The 22,587-nt window shown below is 38.1% G+C and overlaps 1 protein-coding gene across 3 annotated transcripts in view; it reads right to left on the bottom strand.

Annotated features, from left to right (window-relative positions):
* The window catches only part of cacna1ha (calcium channel, voltage-dependent, T type, alpha 1H subunit a), a 137,333-nt gene that overhangs the window by 29,999 nt on the left and 84,747 nt on the right, over positions 1 to 22,587 (bottom strand). For all 3 annotated transcript variants that reach the window (XM_032587024.1, XM_032587022.1, XM_032587023.1), the window contains exons 9-20: positions 21,450 to 21,688; positions 20,498 to 21,021; positions 16,687 to 16,853; positions 16,317 to 16,511; positions 12,312 to 12,463; positions 12,022 to 12,207; positions 10,206 to 10,323; positions 8,653 to 8,808; positions 7,931 to 8,018; positions 7,536 to 7,813; positions 5,958 to 6,329; positions 1,586 to 1,689 (exon numbers count right to left, since the gene is read on the bottom strand). In XM_032587024.1, coding sequence (XP_032442915.1) covers positions 1,586 to 1,689; positions 5,958 to 6,329; positions 7,536 to 7,813; positions 7,931 to 8,018; positions 8,653 to 8,808; positions 10,206 to 10,323; positions 12,022 to 12,207; positions 12,312 to 12,463; positions 16,317 to 16,511; positions 16,687 to 16,853; positions 20,498 to 21,021; positions 21,450 to 21,688 — 2,579 coding nt within the window. The remainder of the gene's footprint in view (positions 1 to 1,585; positions 1,690 to 5,957; positions 6,330 to 7,535; positions 7,814 to 7,930; positions 8,019 to 8,652; positions 8,809 to 10,205; positions 10,324 to 12,021; positions 12,208 to 12,311; positions 12,464 to 16,316; positions 16,512 to 16,686; positions 16,854 to 20,497; positions 21,022 to 21,449; positions 21,689 to 22,587) is intronic.

Genomic DNA, 22,587 nt, shown 5'->3' with positions numbered 1-22,587 from the left:
ACGATACGGAAGAGGATTAGGGCCACCGAAAAAAAAAGATTAAAATCTCAGACTTTAATTCTGAGATTAAAGTCAGAAAGTCAGAATTCTGACTTTAATCTCAGAATTCTGACTTTAATCTCAGAACTCTTTTTTTTTCTGGTGGCCCTAATCCTCTTCTGTAGAATGACAAAGCCAACAACTATCTGAGATAATACAGATTCATTCATTTGTGTAAAAACTCAAAATTAACAGAGACATTGGGTAGTGACTGGGATCAGACAATCATGATCTTGATCAACCTTGAAAAATAATCAGTTGCTCTGAAGCTGAAAAATGAAATGTTTTCTCTAATCATTTTACTAAAAGCTAATCGACAATAACATCTTTTTCAGATATTTATTGTGAACAAGTTCCAGTGTCAGGAGTTTACTATTGAGTTAAAAGAAGCACAAAAATTGAATTGCCAACCATGTTTTTTATTCAAGCTCAGACTAGTTTGCCTTTTTTAAGCCTTTGGTTCTTTTAGCAGATAACAGAAAGGCTAAAAGGTCAAAAGCAAAGTTTGCAACTTTGTCTTCTGTTACGGTAGCTGTAGATGACAATCTTTGAAGAACAAATATAGACTGCTGTTTCTGTAATGCCACTTTAAGTATGCTAATCAGAAATATTATATTTCTAGGTTTAGAGGCATCTTGAAATTTAAAATTACTTCTGTGTCAAATGTTAACTCTATTCATAAAATAAACAACCCCTCATGACAGTAAAGGTAGAAATATTTTCAGTGTTTTTCCAACTTCTTTTTTCTAAAACAGTACTTAAAAATGAATCAGAAATTACTTAAGTTGGTATCTGCAGGTCAAAGATTTATAAAAATGAATTATTGGAGATTGGCCACAAAAGCTCTGACTGGTGCTTTGCTGATTCAGGTGGTCTTGGGGTTTAAAAAGTCAGAACTTTACTGCTAATAAATTTTCCATCGTGGCATTTGCAGTTTAAACTCCTAACATGGCACACATTTTCTACACCAGTACGAGGCGGAGAATAGCACTGCAGCTATTGGTCCAAGTTGTCACAACACTTCTGGTAATAGCTTAGCTCAGCTTAAAGCAACATCTTTCTTTTTATGGTAGCACCGTTCAACCCAAATGTTTTCAACAAGTGATGACAGTAGGCAAGTATTTTTGTTGTGGAAACAGTTATGTGCAGACCCTATAGCAGAGACCGATACTCTTATTTTATAAAGTGGGTCTTATCGTTCTGCTATTGTTGCTACATAAAGGTCGGAATAACAGTTATGGACAAATGCTTAGAACAACACAATACATGATTTTAGTACAACAAATGATTGTATGTGGAAATAATTAAATGATGTACATATAAAATGTAAGCTACAATCAAGGCTCATCAACATTATCATTCCATTAGATCACAAAACTGGAACATACCTCCATGAATTAAACAATTATATTTTAATTATTGATACTTGAAAATAAGTTAGGCTTGAAAAATTAAACAAATGTAATTTAGAAATCATGCAGTGGAAGAATGATGTGCGTGCGTGTGTGTGTGCGTGCGCGGGTGTGTGTGTGTGTGTAGGTCTTACGGGCTCTCCGGTGCAAACAAATAGAGCGTCCAGCTCTCGTGTTCCTTACACCAGCGGGGCTTCATGTTGTGGAGTTCCCTCCTGACCCAGCAGCAGAAAGGACTCTGCAGCAATAAGAGGACATATAGAAATGTAATTGTCAGCAAACCACCAGCATCTTCTTTGTTATTCACTCTTGAATGCTATAAACCACAGCTACATTCCCTATTAAACTACAGTTCGCATGGGGATGGCAAATTGTAAAATTTTTACTTCTACCACATTCGTTCTGTTTACTGCCCACTGTTAAATTTTTATCTAATTCAGAAGGCAGCAAGCAAACTGTTTATTAAACAAGCTCCTTTAGCAACACAATGATTGAGCTCCAACAAAGGTTTTTATTGATCGATCTCCATTTTAGAGTATTGCGTGACAGTCTGATTGTTTTGTCAACATAACTTGAACTAAAAAGGAATCTGAAATTACAAATAAGCAATCAGAGGCATTATGTGTCTTGCAGTGGAAGACTTCTATCCAATCACACTCTGCATTTTTGTCTGAAGTTACAATAAATCAGCACAAACAGATCAAACATTTGTTTTCTTCTGTGAATTTGTCTTGCATTTCTAAAACAAAGAATACAGAGATTATGCTGTCATTTGTGATGTTTTGATTTAAAACTGTGGCGATACAGCTGAATGTGTTTTCTGGTAATTTGTGGATTCTGGATGGATTTTCTAAAATGTAAACAATTTAAAATAAAATCTCTGCATGTGGTCGAGCCTTCACTTTGACCTGACTTGGACACACCATAGACAAGAGATTGAATTGTTGTACATAACTACATAACGGTGTGTCAGAAAAACTTGACTTTCGACTTGTTTGAGTGATCGACTGGCCCAGGTTTGACTGTTCTGAAAAGTTCTCCTTGTTTGCACCAAATGTTCATCAAACATTTGCGCAAGGTTCTTGAAATACTTTGGTTTTCCTCAGTCCACTGCGATTAATCTCTTACCACGATTCAGAGAGTCATTCCAACTATCTAGTCCCAGCATAATCCAAAAATCAAGCAGAACTTTTTTTCTTATGTGATGTTCAATGACTTTTATTTGATTGGTTAGACTTTTAATGTGGCAATTTTAATGTAGATTAGCAGAAATGTAATTCCAGTTCTGTTTCCCTGGGACTTTTGATGGGGTTTTTTTCCCACAGGCACTGTTGCAGTGGAGGAAGCAACAGCATTGTTCATCCTTGGAGCAAAGCAGACTTTAAGTGATGCTTTAAAGTCTGCTCCTTTTTTTCTCTCTTTCTCTTGTAACTGTTACAAGAGAAACATCTGGTGAATTGATGGTTCTGAAAACTTGAAAACCTCTATTGCAATAAATACAGATTTTAGAATCAGGATTAGGTCAAAACAAGCTCTCATCAAACCCGAGTGTCCAATAAGTCAGATGAGGAGGAGGCTGGACAGACTGAAATGGTATAAGGCAGTAGGTACCGCCTCGGATGACTGCAGTTGTGGGATGCATCAAAGATGGTCTAGAGACTGAGTACAGAGAGCTAATTGACCACTTTGTGGCATAGTGTGGGAACAATCATCTCATCTTGTATATGAACAAAACAAATGAGATAATTGTAGATTTCATGAGAAACAGGAATGAGTCAAACAGTATTTATTATGGAAAAGAAGTAGAGGTGATGAAAGAGTAGAAATACATCGGTGTTCGTGTGAACAACAAGCTGGACTGGAGACTCTATGGTGAAGCAGTATACAAGAACATGTATAACAACATTTATTCTGCCTTTCAGAATATTAAGGTATTTTTGAATTACTTTGAACTTAACTATACTGAAAAAGCTGCTTAATCATTTATAAGTATATTTAAAAGTATTTCCAACTAAATATGTTTCTTGACAGTCAGTGTTAGGGGTTTGTGCTTGGTTTAAATGTCATGGTTTTATTCATTTACTGCATTTATATATATATATATATATATATATATATATATATATATATATATATATATATATATATATATATATATATATATATATATATATATTAGTAGCAAACAGACAACAACAACGGGTAATATAAATAATTATTGATTACATTAGAGATTGGTTCTTAACTTTTGATTATTTTGGCAGTGATCCTTAAATTTTGACAACTCTACATACATTTCCTAAACAGATTAATGTGTTACTCTTACTTTAATTAAGTAAGAGTGTTTAAGTTGTCTACATCACCAAAAAACATATTTGAAGGTATACATTTTTAAAACTGTGAATTGTATGAATCCAGACTCATGCAATTCAATAAGGACTTTGCGTTAAGCACAACACTCAAAACAAAATGTCTTTTGTTCAAATGCTGTTTGGAATACTGGGTGCTGTGATATGGAGTAGAGTTGCCCCAGCAAAGACAACATCAAAAAACCCATTTAAGAAACAATTCATGTCTTAAGCTTGTTGCGGAGTGCTGCTGATGTTAGCTGGTCCACATTTACGTCTATAGGGGAACAATAAACATGTGTCTTCTTGCATAATAAGGTGGAGATAATTGGACCATAACAGGTGGACTTTCAACTCAGCAAGTGCAGAAGCTCAGAACAGAACTCATTAAAGTTTGCAGTAAAACAAACAGAAGAAAGCTTAGGTCCACAGCTTCTGTGCTTTAGGATTCTAATTAAAAACAGCCCAGAGTCAAGCCTCTCAGACTCTGCTTTTTGGGCACACAGGCACTTATGTGAGCATGTGTACATCTGAGAGTGTCTTCTGTTTGTGTGTGTGCGCGTGTTCTAGTGAGCGTGCAGATACAAAAAAAGGACCTGCCGCTTAGATGTTCTTGGAGCTGAGATCTGAAGTCTCTGACACTGACGCTCGCAGAGAACATCCTGCTCACATCTCACTTAGAGCATCTTCTGCACAGATTAACACAATCCACACACAACCACACCCATACATCTATATGCTGCCTGTAATAAGCTGCACTCAGTGCGTACCCATGGGGAGAGGCCTTTTGTTTCGCTGGATTTCATAGCATTATGAACTCAATTTGGAGTCAATAGAAAAAAACCTGAGCAATGTCACAACACAGGTCACATGAAACCACCGAGGGAGTAAACAGAGCCTCAACACACGAGCAGACCTGCACAAATGTTTTCAACAGCTTTCAACCCAGTGAGAAAACAATTATCGCCCAAGTCAATCAATTAAAGCATGACAATTAGCATCCCTCTAGACATTGAATCATGAACACGCACGAACGCACACATTGCAGAGCGAATCAAAAGAGATCGAGAGAAAAGGGTTAGAAGGCAAAAGAAAACTGGAAAAATGTGGGTGTGGAAAAAGAAAAACAAGTCATCTGAACCGCTATAGATCTTACATTCAGAAAATTGCAGCCTGTGATGAAGAACAGCCTATAGCATTATATACTGATACTACACACCAGGACAAAATGGAGAGGGATGTTCATGAAATAATGGTTTTTAGGTATAATTTATAGGCTTGTAAAAACTGCAAATCTTGTTCCTACTTTTTTTTTACCGCAGTCTTTCAGGATTATTATTATTATTTGGCGTTACAGATTGATGCAGATACATCAATCTGCATCAAAGTCCCAATCCATTATATAATATTCATTTAGAGTTTAACTGGGCCACTCCAGCTCTCCAATTGTTTCCTTTATACTCAAGACTACAGTACAGGGCAGTTTCTTGAAATACATTTATGCACCCATTTGTCATATAACCACCTCAATATAAATGTGCTAGAGATGTGTGATAGTAGTACAAGAAGTGCATAATTGTGAAATGTAGGTAAATGGTTCATTATTTTTAAAAGCTGCTACAAATAAAGAAAAAAAAATATATTATGGTTTGACAAAATTAGAAACAATTTCACAAGGTATGGAAACTTTTAAAAGGCTTCATATGTTTGGAATCCCCAAATGAACAATGATGAACGGCCAAATTGTAGACAAGCCCCAGCTGTCACACCAGCAGTCTCACATGTGACTGTAGAATACTTTGGTACACAGAAGAGTCACTTAATTACTACTTAGATCTTCTGGATGACAAACAAACCTAAACTATCCCCCACTCCACCATCAGGAACTGTTGAATTACATTCTCTGAAAACTTGACAATGCCAAACCTTTTCACTAGTGTTAGGTTTGTGTTCAGGTTGAGAGACAACATCAATCTCCTTTTGTTTTAAAAAGAAAATCACATTTGGAAATGTGCACTTAACTGCAAACAAGTAAATAAAGGGTTAGCATTATACACCAAAACGGCCCAGAGGCAAGACCTTTGAAAACTGCTCAAATCTTACTGCTGATTTCTAAATATATACATTATTTTATGAGCAGGGAGTCATGATAACTTACATCTTCATCTAAGTCATCATCTGATGTGAAGTCAACTTTGGGGTCCGAGTTTCCATTTGGGTCATATGTGACGGTCCTCCCATTGCAGTCGCCATACTCTGCTATAATGGTAGGGCAGAGAGAAGATGCCTGCAGCGGTTCCAAGGACTCCAGCTTTACTCTGCTGTTTACCCCAGCTTCCTCTTGTTGTTCTTGGCACTCTTCCTCCTCACCGCCTTCTCCAGACAGTAAACTTTCCCTCTCTCCGCTGGTGTCTCGCCTTTTGAGGCTCGGTGCTCTCCCTAGACTGTTCCAGCTGGAGCGGCGACTTCCCCATGAGCTGATGGAACCACGGAGAGGGAGAGGTGAGTGTCGTCCAGGGCTTGAGAGAGTCTGCAGGGGGAGAAAGGGCTAAGTATTTAGATTTCCTATAAAAACGCATACATTTTTCAGTATTTTCTAAAATAAGATGCTTGACAATAGAATCACAATCAAAATGTGCATACTGTTCTGAAAACATTACAAGTAGAGTTGTTGTAACTGTTTTAGGTAAGATTTCTTCTTTTTGTGCTTGATTGGATCACAAATACTTAAAAAGTTTAATTGAATATGTTTTCATTACCCACTGAGACAATAATATTATTGTCAAGGCCTTCTAAGTGTACAGTGGTCAAATCGGTGAATTTCTATCTCAGCTGTGATTTAACCTCAAAACACAATTAAGAGTTTTCCCAAAAAGTATCAAGCACCAGAAGTGTTAGGCCCCCCTGTTGTCACAAGTGGTCTTTCAGCTGTGTAGGAAAGCTAATAATAAAAAATCTAGCTTTGCAATAGCAAGAAAAAAGCAGAAAGAGCCATTGTTCCTCGTAGTTTTAGACTGCATTAGATGATTTTAAAGTCTGTGAGCAAGTCTTGTGTTGACACACCGGACTCACTAGATTTTGATTGTTGTGTTCCAATTTCAAACTAATTATTTTGTTCTTTTGAAGCTTGTCTAAATTAAGCTTGGAAATATTGCTCAGATTAGAAGCTTAATGACCATAACACCCTGAGGTTCAATATTAAATAAAATAAAAGTTCAGACTTTTACTGCAAAATTGTACAAAACTCAAATATTAATCTTCTGAAAGCTTAAAATATGTTTTCAATGAACTGCAGTGACTCCAGAAGAAAAGTTATCCAAGAGTAGCACAAGTCTTTTTTAAAGTAAAAACTAACATGTGCAGAAACAATAGCGGGAACTTAAATGATGGGAATTCAGTGTCTCTTATATGCTGCGGGGACCAATTTGCCGACATAGTTGACATAGTTCGTCTCCACTCTTTCATGGTTGATGCCCTGTGCAGTTGCCAGGTCTCAGTTTTAGTTACCCATCAGGGATATTTAGGGCTAGAAAACATCTAACCACCTCTATAAAAGCAGTGAATGGTGGAACATTTTGAGAGATCTTGCATGTTGGCTAAATACCCAATTAAAATGTTAACTTTTCTTTTCGTTGTGAACCGTTGTGTTCCTTTACTCAACATTATTTAGTACACTTCATCAATAAAAATTATTTTATATTCCCATAACATCAGTGAAAGTGTTGAAATTACTTACTAAAGAATGCTGGTCATAGGCTGCTGGGTCCATGGATGCTGAGCTTCCACGCCGAGACTCCGCGCGGCCACTCCCTGTCTCTGAAACACCCAGTCCAGCTTCTCCATGTTGAGCTTCTCTGTACATGAGCTCTTCCTCTAAGATGGACTCAGGCCCTAGGGAGCTCTTTGGCGTTGGCATGGGAGTGGCAGCTGTGTGCATTATTATGGGAGGAGCCATAGTGCCACGAGGGTCAATGTGACCATTGGCTGTCATCATCAGAGAGTACATCTTAAGCTCTATGGATCAGAAATAAAGATTACTAGATTATTAGTCGAATACTTATTTCAAATCAATCAACTTCAAGAAAATAAAGTGCCTGATGATTAGAATGTTTTGGATTTTTTTTAATCTACCTGTGTCTCTAAGTTGTTCAACTTTGTCGTCCTCATCAAAATTGTCAGATTTCTTTTCATCGTCTGACTCTGATCGATTGGCATCACCCTATAAGACACAATTATGTACATAAAAAATTAACCCATGTATGAGTTGCTGACTCGATTTTGTGATTTTCACTATAGTAGATTGTAGAAAAAGCCAGGGCCTATTGTCTTTTGACAGGAGCAACAGTTAGTTTTATGGTCTGTTTATCTTTCCAGTGTAAGAAACAGGGCCAAATCAGATTACCATTGTAGAAATCTACAAATAAATAAATAAATACAAAAATAGCCACAAAATATGTAACAATGCTTTTTTGGATTAACTCTGACACCACAACAAAGAAAAACAACAAACCCCAGACATGACAGAATGGACAAGCACCAGATAAATGATAACTTATCCGTCAGTTGTACCCTGAACATAATTTATATTATTGTAGTCCATGTGTGGAGAAGGTGTCTTCTTCTAACAATAGACTAGATTATACAGTGAGGGTTATGCTATATCATCTCACTCCAGAACTTAATTTCCTGCATTTCAATTGGTGTGTGTGTGGGGGGGGGGGGTGGAGGGGGGGGGGGGGGTCGCGAGAAGTAGGGGCTAACCTATGGCGCTAATTTGTGCATTTTAGACAGTGATCAGTGAAATACAGTTCAGCCCATCAACACAGTCAGAAAACCAATACAGCCATTCTCACCTCAGCCTGGAAGCCTTCGACCAAGATGGCGACCAATAAATTGAAGAGCACATAATTGCCAAACGTCATGAGAGCAACAAAGTAGAGAGCCGCCCATGGAGAGGTAGAAGCCATGCCGTTGTACAGCACCACGTTCCAGTCCTCCTGGGTAAGGATCTGGAATGTGGATTAAAAAAAGGAAAGAAAAAAAAAACACAGACAGAGATTTAGGCATGAAGATGGAGGGGAAGTGGAGGAGAAGAGATGGATGACAGCAGAAATAAAATAGGACAGAAGGACTGGGAGGTTTAGAAGACGTGTAATTAAAAGGCAAGGACTAGTGAGTTGAAGAAAAAGCAGCACAAGCCGATATGTTAAACAGTACATAAATCGATTATATGCTTTATAAAGCCCAGTAATGAGCTACTTACATTGGAACAATAATTCAATTTAAGAAACCTATTGGACTGTAAGTCGCGACAAGTGGAAGCAGCAGGATGTAAATGTCTGCCTTTCTGTGCCTGTAGTTGGATAAACATGACTGACGGAAGAGTTCAAATCTGCACACAGCATTCATGTAGGCTGGCTCTGCCTACTCATTTACCACTCTGGGCAAAAAGCAGAGTCCCTCTGTGCAGCTTCTGTGAACTACGATACGCAGCTCTGCACAGATCCGTGGTTTTTTTATTCGTTTTCTTTTTCTGATCGCACACCTTGATAACTATAGTAAAAGTGGACAAAGTATGAAGCGAGTGGAACTTTCTCAAACGACAGTTGGCAGTGGATAAAATGCCTCTTCAGCACCAAAGAGAGTCCACTGCAATGTGTGTTCCACCCTTCTGCTGACGCATCCCGTGCGGAAACAGAAAAATGGATTTGGAGCAATTGAACAATGTCTCCACGGGGAGGTGGAGCAAAAAATAGAAATCGTGGTGAGGGATAGATGCTGCATGCAATTAGATACAGTTTTTGCATTTCAAAGCAGACTTGGGGCAATTTCACATACATATATAGACCCCTTGGAGTTGTATTGACATGTGGTTTGACCTGGGATGCCTAAGTCAAACAAAGGATAGAAATACGATTTTTCTACAGTGTTTGCACAGTAAACAATGTTTACTGTGCAAACATTGTACTATTTTATTTAGCTATTTCCATTTTTTGAGATTAGGAATAACTTATTTTTAATAGGGATCGAGATAGCTAGCAAATTGGGTAACGCATGAGTAAAGATAGACATGTAAATACCCTATAAAAGACATTTTTCCACTAACTGACAATAAATCAGACTAAAGGTTTCTTGATTAGATCAGATCCAAAATTATTTCTATTTACCAATAAAATGATAAAAATAACTTTTCATTAAATGATACAAACCAATAAGCTACAAACACTTAATTACAAATTGGGAAAGTCTGGGTGTTATTTCACACAAATGGGGAACAAAAATAAAATATCTTGTGAAGATCCTGGCTGAAGCTGGTATCATTATCCACAATGTTACGTTAAGAATGAAAATCAGGAAAAAAGGCCTAAAACAGAAGCGTAAACACAAGGGAAATAGAAAAACTCACCTGGAATACAGTAACAATGGCCCAGAGAAGCGAGTCAAAGTTTTTGCGATCAGGAATGGTGTCTCCGTTCTCCATTCTTTGACTGAATTTACATCCGAACAGATGCATGCCAAGTATACTGCAGAAACACAAGCAATGCATTAAAGACCCTCTGAATGCACACGAGCAGACAATGTTGATGGCACCGCTAAAATAAAGGAATCTAATAAAAATAAATGAATCTTTTTTTGATTAATCTCACACTAATACATTTTGGAACAATTGTTAATACCCTTTGAGTTCTCTTTAAAATAAAGTCACTTAAATCAATTAAGCAGAAGTTTTTAGAAACTTCCCATTTATAATCTACAACTTTCAGTTTCCTCATGGCATAAAAATGATGTGGCACAGATACCTCTTCCTCTTAGCCACATGTCTCTAGTCTGGATAAGGATCCGTGTTCATCTTGTCCAAACAGAATGAGTTGGATTCTTAAAAACCCTTTAAACCTCACTTGGTTAGAGAACTGAAGCAAAAGATGGCATGTTGAGGGTCATTATAACCCCCTAAACCAGCCATCCCACTTACTGACTGGTTGTTATGGATGGATTCCAGACAAAAATGTTATTTGTTCTCCTACCATCACAAGCGTAAGACTTTAACATAAATAATGTTGTCGCTGTCAGACTCTGACATACTGTGCATACTCAGCTGATTCAGCACATCAAGTCTGTAGACATGATGTGCTGAATCGTGTCTACATCATGTCTGTAGACAGTCAGACATGATGTAGTCATTCTTCTCAAAATGATCATACTTGAGCTACCTTCAGTTTTACAATTACAATCTTAGGCATTATTGTTTGCAAGCATATTAATTGTGTATTAGTAGATAATAGTTCACAAGCATGCTAATGGCTGCTTAAACTCTGTTTTATTTACCACAGATGTTCAAAACTTGGATCTGGGAATGATATTGAACCAAACTTAACAATGTACTCATTCAAAACTTGAAAGCCAGTAGAATTTCCTAATTGAGATGTTCAGGGACCATGCTACCTGGCAGTAACAACACACATTCCAACAATCTTTCAATATGTTCCTCAAAGGACTTCTAGGCACCGTTTATGTGAATCATCTAGGACACATGTGTCAAACTCCAGTCCTCAAGGGCCGGTGTCCTGCAACTTTTAGATGTGCCTCTGCTGCACCACACCTGAATAGAATAATTAGGTCATTAGCAAGGTTCTGGAGAACTGATCTACACAAGGAGGAGGTAATTAAGCCATTTCCTTCCAGCGTTTCGTACCTGTGGCACATCTAAAAACTGCAGGACAGTGGCCCTTGAGGACTGGAGTTTGACACCCCTGATCTAGGATCTTGAAGTGATTTTTGTGACATGCCACAGTAAATTGGAAAAAAAAAAAAGTCAAGTTGTCCAACTGTGTCATTAAGTCTGTCTGAAAAAGCTGGTCGATAGTTGATTGTTATTTGTTATAATACATTTGAGAACCAGTTATCTGAAAAGTGCAATGTGTAACTGTGTGCTACAACAGTGTGAAATGGTAGAGGATTTTTTTTTTCACACACCTTCTGGCTAAAGGTGTGTGAAATAAAATATAACAGGTACCAATAACCGTGCCCGATGTGATTTTGTTTAAATAAGAAAATTTGTATGTCTCAATTTGTTTTTGTATAAACCGTCATAAATTTGTATTTCATACTTTCTGTGTGAAATCATGCTAGCAAACTTGTCCATGTCTCAATGTGTTAACAGGATGAAAGCAACAGCATCAATTCATGGACAAACAAGCAGGAGATGCAGCAGATTACTGCACCTGAAAGTGAAGATAAAAAGCATCAGCAGCATGCAGAAGGTGGCCACATTGTCCATGGTCTTCATCAGCACCACCAGCTGCCTCCTCAGGGCAGGTAGAAACCGTACGAGCTTCAGGACTCGCAGCAGGCGAAATGTCCGCAGGACCGACAACCCTCCATCCGCTTGACCTATTATCTCCCACACACTGAGAAACATTAACAAAAAACAGCTTGTCTCTGAAATGAACAAGTAAATACCTTTAGAAATCTGTAAAATCAAGATTAGAAAAGAATTAAGAAGTAATATTACCTTATGATGACAATGATGCTGTCAAAGATGTTGTAAGGGTTTCTGATGTATCCAAACAACCCAAAAGCCAGCAGCATGAAGCCCATCTCCAGCACAAACATGCTGGTGAAAACAATGTTGCTAATCTCCAACACATCAGTCAATTCATCGGGCTGGAGAGAGAGAGAAAAAGAGAGAGACTAAACGTAAAAGCAGAGTAACAGGTATGCCACAATACTGTAGAGGGTTGACAAACAGCTTGAGTTAATTTAAATATCGACTTCAGTTATCTATGGAGCACAGATGTTCACAAGTCTTTTTTCTAAGTCTAAGTTAAGTCTCAAGTTTTCAAGTTTTGTGAAAATACACTAAATACATCTAAAACACAAAGTTCAGATGTTGGACTTGGACATTTTCTAAATATATTAAATGTTTACAGCACATTGTCCTTTTCATTGTATATTTGGAAATATATTCAGGACAGGAAGGTTCATTTGACATACACTGGACATATAAAAAATGTAAGCACGTTCAACACTGCAAGCAGTAAAAACAGTTCATACTGTACAAATATATTTTTAAGAACCAACTTCTGCTGAAATTTCAGTTGCATCATTTTGATCTTTTCCTTCTTATATTTTGCTGCCAATTTTTCAGCTGGACAGTATCATCAGCTCTTGGCAACGAGCTTTATGCAGTCCCAGAGATTTACATGTAATGAATAATAATGATCCCCATATGACTGAATCTTTCTTAATCATAAATTCTTAAACTCTGCTTTCTGCCTCAAAGTGGGTGAAGCCCCGAAGCCTGAGATCCAAAAAGAAATCATCTCATGTCACGCAACGGAGACTCATTAAAAGATATTGCATTTCTTTTCATGCGGGGATCAACAAACCACAGTCCTTGCGCTGACCATGCTGAGTCCAGACCAGTGGCATAGAAAAGGAGATGGAAAATCTTTAAGACTAAAGCGGAAGGGATTCATTTACAAAAATCCTATTATGACAGATCAGAATTACCCTTAGTCCCATAAGTAATTCTGTTCCTCCATCACCCTGAAAATATATATGCAATATGATTAACTGGTTTTACATTTGAATTCTTCATAAGCTGTGTGGAAACGTGCAGCATTATAAATTGTGTGCTGCAGAGCAGGCATCATTGATGGCGAATGACAACAAAATCAAACTGGTTTCAGAAATGGGAACATGACACAGTAGCATAACCATAATTTTAGGGTCAGGACAGAAGGGGACATTTCCCCTCACTTTTACATCAATTTTGATGCCCTGCAGATTGTACCACTCAAAAACAGTGATAGGCCATATTAAATGGATACAGGTCAAATACTAGTTCCAAGCAGAGAATGAACACTCAAGGGGAAGCCTGTTTCACTTTAAACCGCCGGTAGGCTCTTCAATTGGCTCTGGAGTTTCTTGCTAATGTGTCTTTAGTCGCCCTTGGAGTCACTCCATCTTGTTGCAAAAGGCACCTAAATGTATCTGTCGAGGAGTCTGGGTGGGTGGCCTGGCCAGAGAGTTGTTAACATGTTGGCCGTTTCTTTGAATGGATCAGACAGATTTTAATATCAGAGCTTTCATATAAAGTAACATTTGAATCTGTGTCTGTATGTCACTTATTATTAGTGGTAACACTTTTATTCATGTTCATGTTATATAATTGTTTTATCCTTGAAAAGTGTCTCAGTTTTATTAGAAGTCCAGATAAATAAAATGTGTTGGTATTGGTAATATTATTATTGTTATGAACTGTAGAACCTCAGCAACACAACCTCAGCTTAATGCCAAAGAAATGTTTTCTTCATTTTTTTTTTTACTTGTGTGTTAAATCATACATAAATGACTGTACTAACCGAATCTATGAGGACTGCTGGTTTTCTTGGTAGTAAAATACAAAAACCCAGTCCAAATAGCAGTTTGAGTAGGCTAATGTATATTCATCTTTAAATGGCACTTTACAGTCCATTCAGTGACAGCACTATGGTTCACAAAGTAGGTCAAATCAATGCAAAACAGCTGTGAGCTGAAGATAATGACACATCAATTCTTGAGTTGTTTCGCTGATTTTCTATGATCCAGAACTATTTGGGCAAAACTAATTTCTATCCCCTGACCTGGTAAAAAAAAAAAAAAAAAAACAACACTGCACAAAAAGCAGTACTGGACTAGTACTGCTGTCAGAAAAACAGGCTTTTTGTGATCATGCTATTATTTTAACACTAGCATCATTTCATTTAGTACTATGTTCCTTCAGGTAATGATTCTAAACTGCCTTTATTAGACCAGCACTTTCATATACAATGGTGCATCTAAACACAATACCAGTGCACAAGAGGTTAGATTTTGAATATTAAGAATCTTAAACAGCTCTGAATTTGGCCTTGCTTTGTGGATATAAAGATGAAAATTAGAACAAGATGAGAGATTCACACCCACACATACACCCCTTCTTGCAAAGCAAAGATTTGTGATGCTCATCATGTATTTTAGCTTATGGGACAAACACAAAGAGGCACATCATTCTAACACAGAAACCACAATTTGTTGTGTGCAATTTTTTAAAAAAAAGTATCAAGTAAGTTATCTAATATTTTTTATGGTTCTTTTTTATGTTTTTCTTTGGATTTAATCATAATATAATTACATTATCAATATCATCACAATAGACTGTATCCCTCAACAAATCAGACTTATTGATAATAAAATGACATATTTGGCATCAATATGACACTCACTAGAGGTGGTGTAAATTGAAGACAGTACATTTGAGCACACAAGTAATGTTTGACATTTTAAAGTAAAGATTTATTTTGTCTGGTAAAACAAGGTTAATATGAGTCGTAGATAAAGCTCATCACCCTCTATCAATGTTTGAGAGTTTTATTTTGAAGTAAGAGAGGAGGTAGCTCTTTAGTTACTTAGTTAGTTTGATCAAATCTACTAATAAAACCTGTGCATTAGGTTGGACAACAACATTTGGTTACAAAATCCATGAAGTCCACAACTTCTGGCAGCATCCCAGGTCCCGCATAGAGCAAAAAGTACTAACAGAAGTACAAATTAAAACAATTTGTGTAAGAAGAAAATACTCTTACTGTGGCAAGCCATTAGCGACTACTGATGCTAAAATTAGGATGCAATTTAATGTGCCCTACCTGTGGAAAACAAAACAAAATAAACTCCACTGTGAATTTTTTCATTTGATAATTTCTCACTAAAGGGAACTTCTTAGATTGAAAATGGCAAGATTATTAGCTTTGAAAAATGCTTACGCAGTATTGACTTACAATGAAAAAAACAAAACAAAAGAAAAACAAGACTACCTCCAAGTTTGAGTCAGTCTAAACACAACCAAAACACACTAACTCGACACGCCGTCAGTTCAAGGTCTTGTACATTCATAGAGCCTTTATGGACACAGATTTACACCGTCAGGCTGAAAAAAAATTGGCTAGGTGTCACAAATGGAGGTTGATGGGTGCTACAGTGAGAAGGAGCTCATAAATAACACTTCAGTGTGTTTACATGGATGTAGTATTGCCCTAAAAGGCAAAGGCTCTCTCAGTCTTTCCCCGTGTTTACATCACAAAGACAAAAGTGCACACATTTTGCCGTGAGAGAAAATTGAAGGAGACTGAAGTGAGGACAACGAAGAGGAGAAGAAAAAAAGAAACGGCGTGAATCACATCCGAGGAACCCCACAATCCAGCAGTTATCCAGAAAGAATTTTTTTAAAAAAAGAAAAGAACACATGTTAGGAACCTGACACCTAACTCATGTCAAGGTGTTTTTATGTATGAGAAAGAGGAAACGTTTAGTGAAGAATGGGTGCTAAACTAATTTTGTTTTGATTTTAAGTCTCATCTAAAACATGTTATTATGAAAAGAAACATTTAAAAACTTTCTAATGTGTTCTTTTATTATTTTATTTTAATTGTTCCTCTTTTCTTTTTGTATCTTACTGTTAATTTCTACTTGCTCAGAAACACATTGTGAATCTTACTTGTTCATGGTACTCTATTCCCATGCTGAGGGTATTGACGAGGATGGCGATCATAATCCCCCGGTTGAAGTATTTACTTTCCACTATTCTTCTCAATTTTTCCCTGAAGTTTATCCAGGCCTGGACAGCTCCGTTTCTGCACGCAACAACCCCCCGGCGTCGGAACAGACTTCTGAATCCTCGTAGATCTCCCCCCTGGAAGAAGACGCTTCATCACACCAACATGTACTGTACTGTATATTCAGCAATTACCAATGTTTTAAAAATACATGAAACGATGATCAGAAATACACAAGCTTATATCCTACAAACTAACCAACATGTTATCTGAGTTTACTACGTTCCTTACAGTATCGGCACCTATCCTGACCTGCTGAAAGTCACGGATTCCATCAGCCTCTCCTTTGCCCCCCTCCAGGTCTCCTAGTTCCAGTTCCAGGGTCTCAAGGCTGCGGGCACACAGAGGGCAGCTAAGTAGCTCCAAAAGCAGAGGGCTGGGCACGACGCCTGCCAGTTGGATCAACAGCCTTTGGCAACCTTTAGACAGAAAGTGATAGGAATGGTCAGAACTCTGCCGAAGGAATGTTTCTGGCTGTTTTCATCCTGTGGTCTTTTTATTTATTTATTTATTTTGCATATGAGTACTGCTGGCAATAGCTGTTTAAGAAATCTAATTTACATTTTGAAGGTTAAATAGTCTATTTGGTACTTAAAGTTAGCATATTAAAATATGCTGACTTTTTTGTCTTTTATTATCCTTTATTGTTCATAAAGTGGCCTTGTTGTTCATAAAGTGGCCTTTATGAACAACAAGGCCAGCCAGATCCAGGCTGTTCATTAGCTGATAAAAAATTTTAAAACATACTCCAAAACACACCAAAAGAAATTCTTAGAACGAACCATATGTCTGACAGTCATTGTGAACTGTACTGTTGTCCTGTTAAAAAAACCCAGTTATGACCACATAGAGGAATATCATCACCTAATAAATATGTCCGCTGCAATATCTCCAAGAAGCCATCTGTGGTTTGACATTCTAGTAAAACCTGAAACCTCACTGTTCCATTTTAAGGACAAAAACCCTCCCAGATCCTGATGTAGACTATTCCAGAAAACATGTCTAGTGAAATCTTTGTCAAAAGTTGGGTGCCATCTGTACTGCTGAAATTAAAAGTTTTTTTTGTCAGAAATTGAATCTTTCTTCCAACTTAAACTGTATCAAGTTTCGTGATGCCTTGCAAAATCAAAAGGGAGTGTTGTAAATGTTGTCTTTTGATTATTGGGTGCAGTCAGCCTAAGTAAGCACCCTAATTTAAACTTTTTTTCCCTCACCCCTCCTGTATTTTATGACCCTCCTGCTGTCTTAGCGTATAAAAGCGTACACAGAGTCAGTGAGAACCTGCCAGACCACAGAGTAAAGAACAGTGGGGTCTAAATGACCCCGTCTTTTAAGGCCGCCGGAGGGTTAAGAAATTTCAAATGACAAGCCTTCTGTTGCTTTACTCTCCAGCGACAGAGTGTTGCGAGAGGTCTTGACAACTTCAGTTTTTCAGACATATTTTCAGGAAATTGGGGAATAAAGGGAGAGTGGATTCAATTACAGTTAACAGAGGCCCATAAGGCCGAGACCACAATTTCCAAAACTGTGCTAGTGCAGAGAGCAGCACCATAAGCCTGATATGAAGAATATGTATATTTGGTTTGGATTTGAGGTTCAATTTAAGGTCAGTGTTGTTGCTATTTTAAGTCTATTGGTATTTTTATTCCTTAGGTGTGACATTTGTGTTAGAACAATACAAAAAAAGCCATTGTTAGACCTTGCAATGTAATACGTGAACTTCTGAACATAAAGCTAAAAGGTAATTTTTTTCCCCCACAGACTCTAGCTGTCATGGTAAGCACTGTAAGTTCATCCTTCATCATCAGTCTGGGTATCTGCACTCACCTTCTGTTCTCTGACTTAAAATCAGTGTGGAGAAAACGCAAAGCACAGCTGAAAACGAACAGAAGCAGAACTTAGTGGCTGGAAACATCAGCTCTTTAAAAGCAGCTTAAACAGCAGGTAATTTTTTTCCAGAATGTTGCCTGGGATAGATAGTATAATAAGAATCTGTACCGTATTTTAAAGTCTGTTAATAGTCAAAGCTGCTGACAATTGATGTATTACTCTAGTTGGAATCAAAATCTTGAAAAACTGGACATGCTACCTGAAATTATGTTTCCTACAATCCTAGATTGTTGCCTTGTTTGGTTATTTTTACATTTCACAGCCAGAGTAAGTGCTTCTGAAAAGGGTTCAGGTTGGAGATGGTTTAGCGAAAGTAAAGAATTTACAAACTGGAAAAAGACCCAGGAGGGGGTGTGTGTGCATGTGTGTGTGTGTGTGTGGTGGGGCTGGGGATAGGGGGCTGAAAACATGCAAGGGATCTCGAAAGAGTGCCTTCTCATTGTTGCTGCTAATACAGTCTATGTGTTGAAACTATTTTACAATAGAGAATAAAAGTAGTTCCGTCAGCAAAATTTGCAGTTTGTATATTTCTTGAGTGAGTAGTCAAAGTGCTGCATCGGCAGATTTAATGAGTTCATCCCGTTAACTTGGAAAGTGGATAAGGCGAAGGAGAATACATAAAAAAACTTGATGAGGCAAAAAGTGTTACCAAACAGGTGTCTGAAATTAACACTCTAGGTAACCAACCCATCATTTTGTAGCAAGTGGAGAAATGGTACAGCTTCCTGTTGAGGCTACATAGAGCACAAAAAGCTGCACTGGAGACGGATGCAAACGTTTGCTAGTATCTAGTGGATATGATATCTGGATTGACTGCTGCTGGTTTTACAACATATATTTAGAGTTTTAAGGTTTCCATGATGCCACTGCTTACTCTTAAAGCACAATGGACAGACTCCTCAATGACTACAAATGGGTGCATAAACTTTGGTTTCATGGATCCCATCCTGCAGAGCTTAGAAGCAAGCAACTATTGGACAAGCTAGTCAGATTGGAAATCCTCAAAGACTCCCAAGATTTCTACCGATATATGTTTTGCTGACATACTGTAGTTCACATGGCAAAAACACACAAAAAAGAGGATGCATGCTTTAAAGGTGGCTCCTCTTTCAAGTCAGCCTCAAGAAACAGCAACTACTTAATCTTAAATGATTTTCCCATGATCCCATTCTTTCAAAAGGATGTTGGGGAAACGTGCAAAAAACACTGGAGCTGCTGATGTATTTTAGCCCTTGATTTTTCTGCCCTTTCCCTTCATCACTAATATCTTACTTGAAAGTATCACACGCCACAAAATAACAGCTCTCTTCCACCAGGCACTAATCTATGCACACTTAATCACGTTTAGAGTGTCAGCAGTCAGCAATGTGAGAATGAGCGGGTCGTCACTGGCAGTCTCACCCCATCAGGACATGAACAGACAAGTCTATCATCGCTCCTCTGCCTTTTTCTAAAATGTTCTTATGTAACACACAGTGGTTGTTCTCCATCGTTTTCGCTCTCTTCTTCATGCTGTCTCCTGAGAGCTTCTGTTTTTTTACTAATCTAAATTATTTTTCTCTCTATGCCCTGTTCTCATGGTCTCTCTCCCTGGATACCTCATCTTTAATACTTTATGCTTCTCCTTTGAACCTCCTCTCTTTCATCCTCCGTTGTTTTTTTTTTGTTTTGTAGATACCTTTGCATACCTGCTTGTATTCATGCCACTTTGCACTGCCTAATTTCCCAAGTCTCTGATACTTTCAGTACACTGTGTTGGCCCACTGAATCCAAGCCTTTTTATCCACCTCTCTCAACTGATCACTGTAACACTCCAGACATGGATTTCCTGTCGCAGCTCTAAGTGGCCCGCGCAAGCCACATGCATAAAGCACACAGTCTGCCTCTGTTCAGACTCAAAGAGGACAGATATACATTAAGTGTGATTGAGATGATAGAGCCCTCAAAACACTTAAATTTGTCACATCACAACCACAAAAGTCAAAGTATTATATTTGAACTTGAAATTTGGGGCTATGACATGACAAAAATCTCAGGTGAAAGCAAGCTGTGAGATGGGAAAAATGAAGAATGTATTTAAAGAAGAAAGTATTTAAAGTTAATTCCATCCTTTTATCAATGCATTTTTTCAGTTTTGCCTATATGTCTGCATTGTGTGTTTTTCTTTTCTTACTGTGCTGCCCCATGAGCTGGTAAAGCTTGTTCAACGGCTCTGTGTGCTCAGACGCCGGGTGGTTCATTGGGTGTTGCTCCGGACACACATGCTTCGAGTGGGGAGGTGGTGTTTTACTGCTGTAGCTGCACACAAAAGATGGCAGAATGGTGGGATAATTCATGCCCCCATTCAGTCGCCCGAGCAGTGCTCCCATTCCCTGAGAGACGACGGCAGGATTCTCGCCGCCGCTTCCGTTTGTACTTCCCCTCGGAACAGAAAGGGTCTTCATCTCCAGGACTTCCACTCCTTCAGCGTGGCCTTCCTGGTCCATGTGCTCAGCAACTGTAGCATTCACTGTGTGCTGCCCACCGTTGCTGAGGTGACAGTGTTGGTGCTGATGGTGCTGCAGGAGGTTATGAATTGGCCTCAGCCACAGTGCAGTGCCAGGTCCTGATCCCCTGCTGGAACCTTGGCCATGTCCATTTCCACCACTGTTGCTGCCAATCCCACTGCCGTTAGGGTTCACCTTTTTGCGTCGTTTGCTGATCAGAAGAGAAAAAAAAATATATATTACTGATCATGGAGAAATAAACTTACACCCGTTGATGAATGAAAGGAGTAAAAAGCTTGGATTTATTTACAATATATTTCAGTAAAACTAAAAGCAGTACTAAACTTTGGCCTGAGCTTGCATGTGTTTTTGGCGACAACTCTTAATCGGGCCTGAAGATAGATAAAGTTTTGCTAGAACTGGAGGTTGGATCATGGAGCCTAGCTAAAAAGTTGTTAGCTCCCTGTTTCTATGAGAATGTACAGTAGCATCAAGGTAGATCTCTGGCTTTGTAAATCCAACCAGTTATTTGAACAAACTGAAATGATGTTGGTGGGAAAACTTCTACATCATGACTCAAATAAATTTCATTTAGAAACAGAAAGAATAAGTCATAGCAGAACGCAGCCTACACCATACCTGTGCCATCCATAGTACATTCTCTGCAGCCTGCGCCTGAACTTCCTGTATAGATGACTAATATATCGTAGCATCTCCTCATAGCACGAGCCTGGCTCACTGTAACTGGCCAGAGTTGAGTCATTCGACATGTAGCGAGCACGCTGCTCCCTCATCAGGGCATTTTCTCTTTGCTTTGTCTCAGAAAACTGGGTGGCGATGACCACGAGGCACAAATTGATCATGAAGAAAGAGCCCACCTGGTTGGAGAAAGTTAAAAGGAGATGTGGGACAATGCAAGCCTTGGTGTGTTGTCATTTTCAACTCAGAAACAACATAAACCACACATAGAAATTGATTGATTGATTGATTGATTGATTGATTGATTGATTGATTGATAGATAGATAAACACAACCTGAAAGTAGCTAGAATACAAAAGTCAATCAAAGACTTTTAAGATTAATATCTCATCTAAGAAATTGTTGTGATTTTGATTAGCTGTTGAAAAGCAACATAGTGAAAATCACTTTTACTAGTAAATTGAAATTAAATTAAAAGTTAAAACTGCACCTACACAGCAATCAAAAACATTTTCCACCCTTACAGGCACCATCTGATTTTGATTTTTGATCACACTTGCGTGCAGCAGATCATTCAATAACTTTCAAAATCAGACAAAAACAACCTAAGTAAATGCAGAAAGCATTTCAAAAAAGCATTTTTGAAAGGATCACGAAACATGACAATTTCATTTAAGAAACTACTCACATTGGAAAAGTAGTTTCCCCTCCCCTCACCTTGCTAAATGATAAATTATCTGTGATTAACCACAATTTTTGGAGAGTTCACCAGCCAAATCCAGGTCTGATTGCTACCAGATCTCAACATAATGTTAAAATGACAAAATTTAAGTAGGCTAAAATATCCCAAAAAGTACAGACGTGAAACAAATTAACTCCCAAGTAAGGAGGTGGAGAGGGTTACAAAGATATTTAATGACTTTCAACTTCCATCACATCACAGTGAGAGCTTTTTTTTCACAAATGGAGATAAAAGGGAACAATAGCAAACCTTCATAGGATAAGCTGACCAACTGAAAGCATCAACAGCTCATACAAATGGTGGCAAAACAAACCAGAATATTTAAGCACTGCAGAT

Source organism: Xiphophorus hellerii, chromosome 16 (assembly GCF_003331165.1).
Source record: "Xiphophorus hellerii strain 12219 chromosome 16, Xiphophorus_hellerii-4.1, whole genome shotgun sequence".
Classification (NCBI taxonomy): domain Eukaryota; kingdom Metazoa; phylum Chordata; class Actinopteri; order Cyprinodontiformes; family Poeciliidae; genus Xiphophorus; species Xiphophorus hellerii.
Note: the sequence above shows the minus strand (reverse complement) of the source record. Positions and strands in the feature narration are given on the sequence as shown.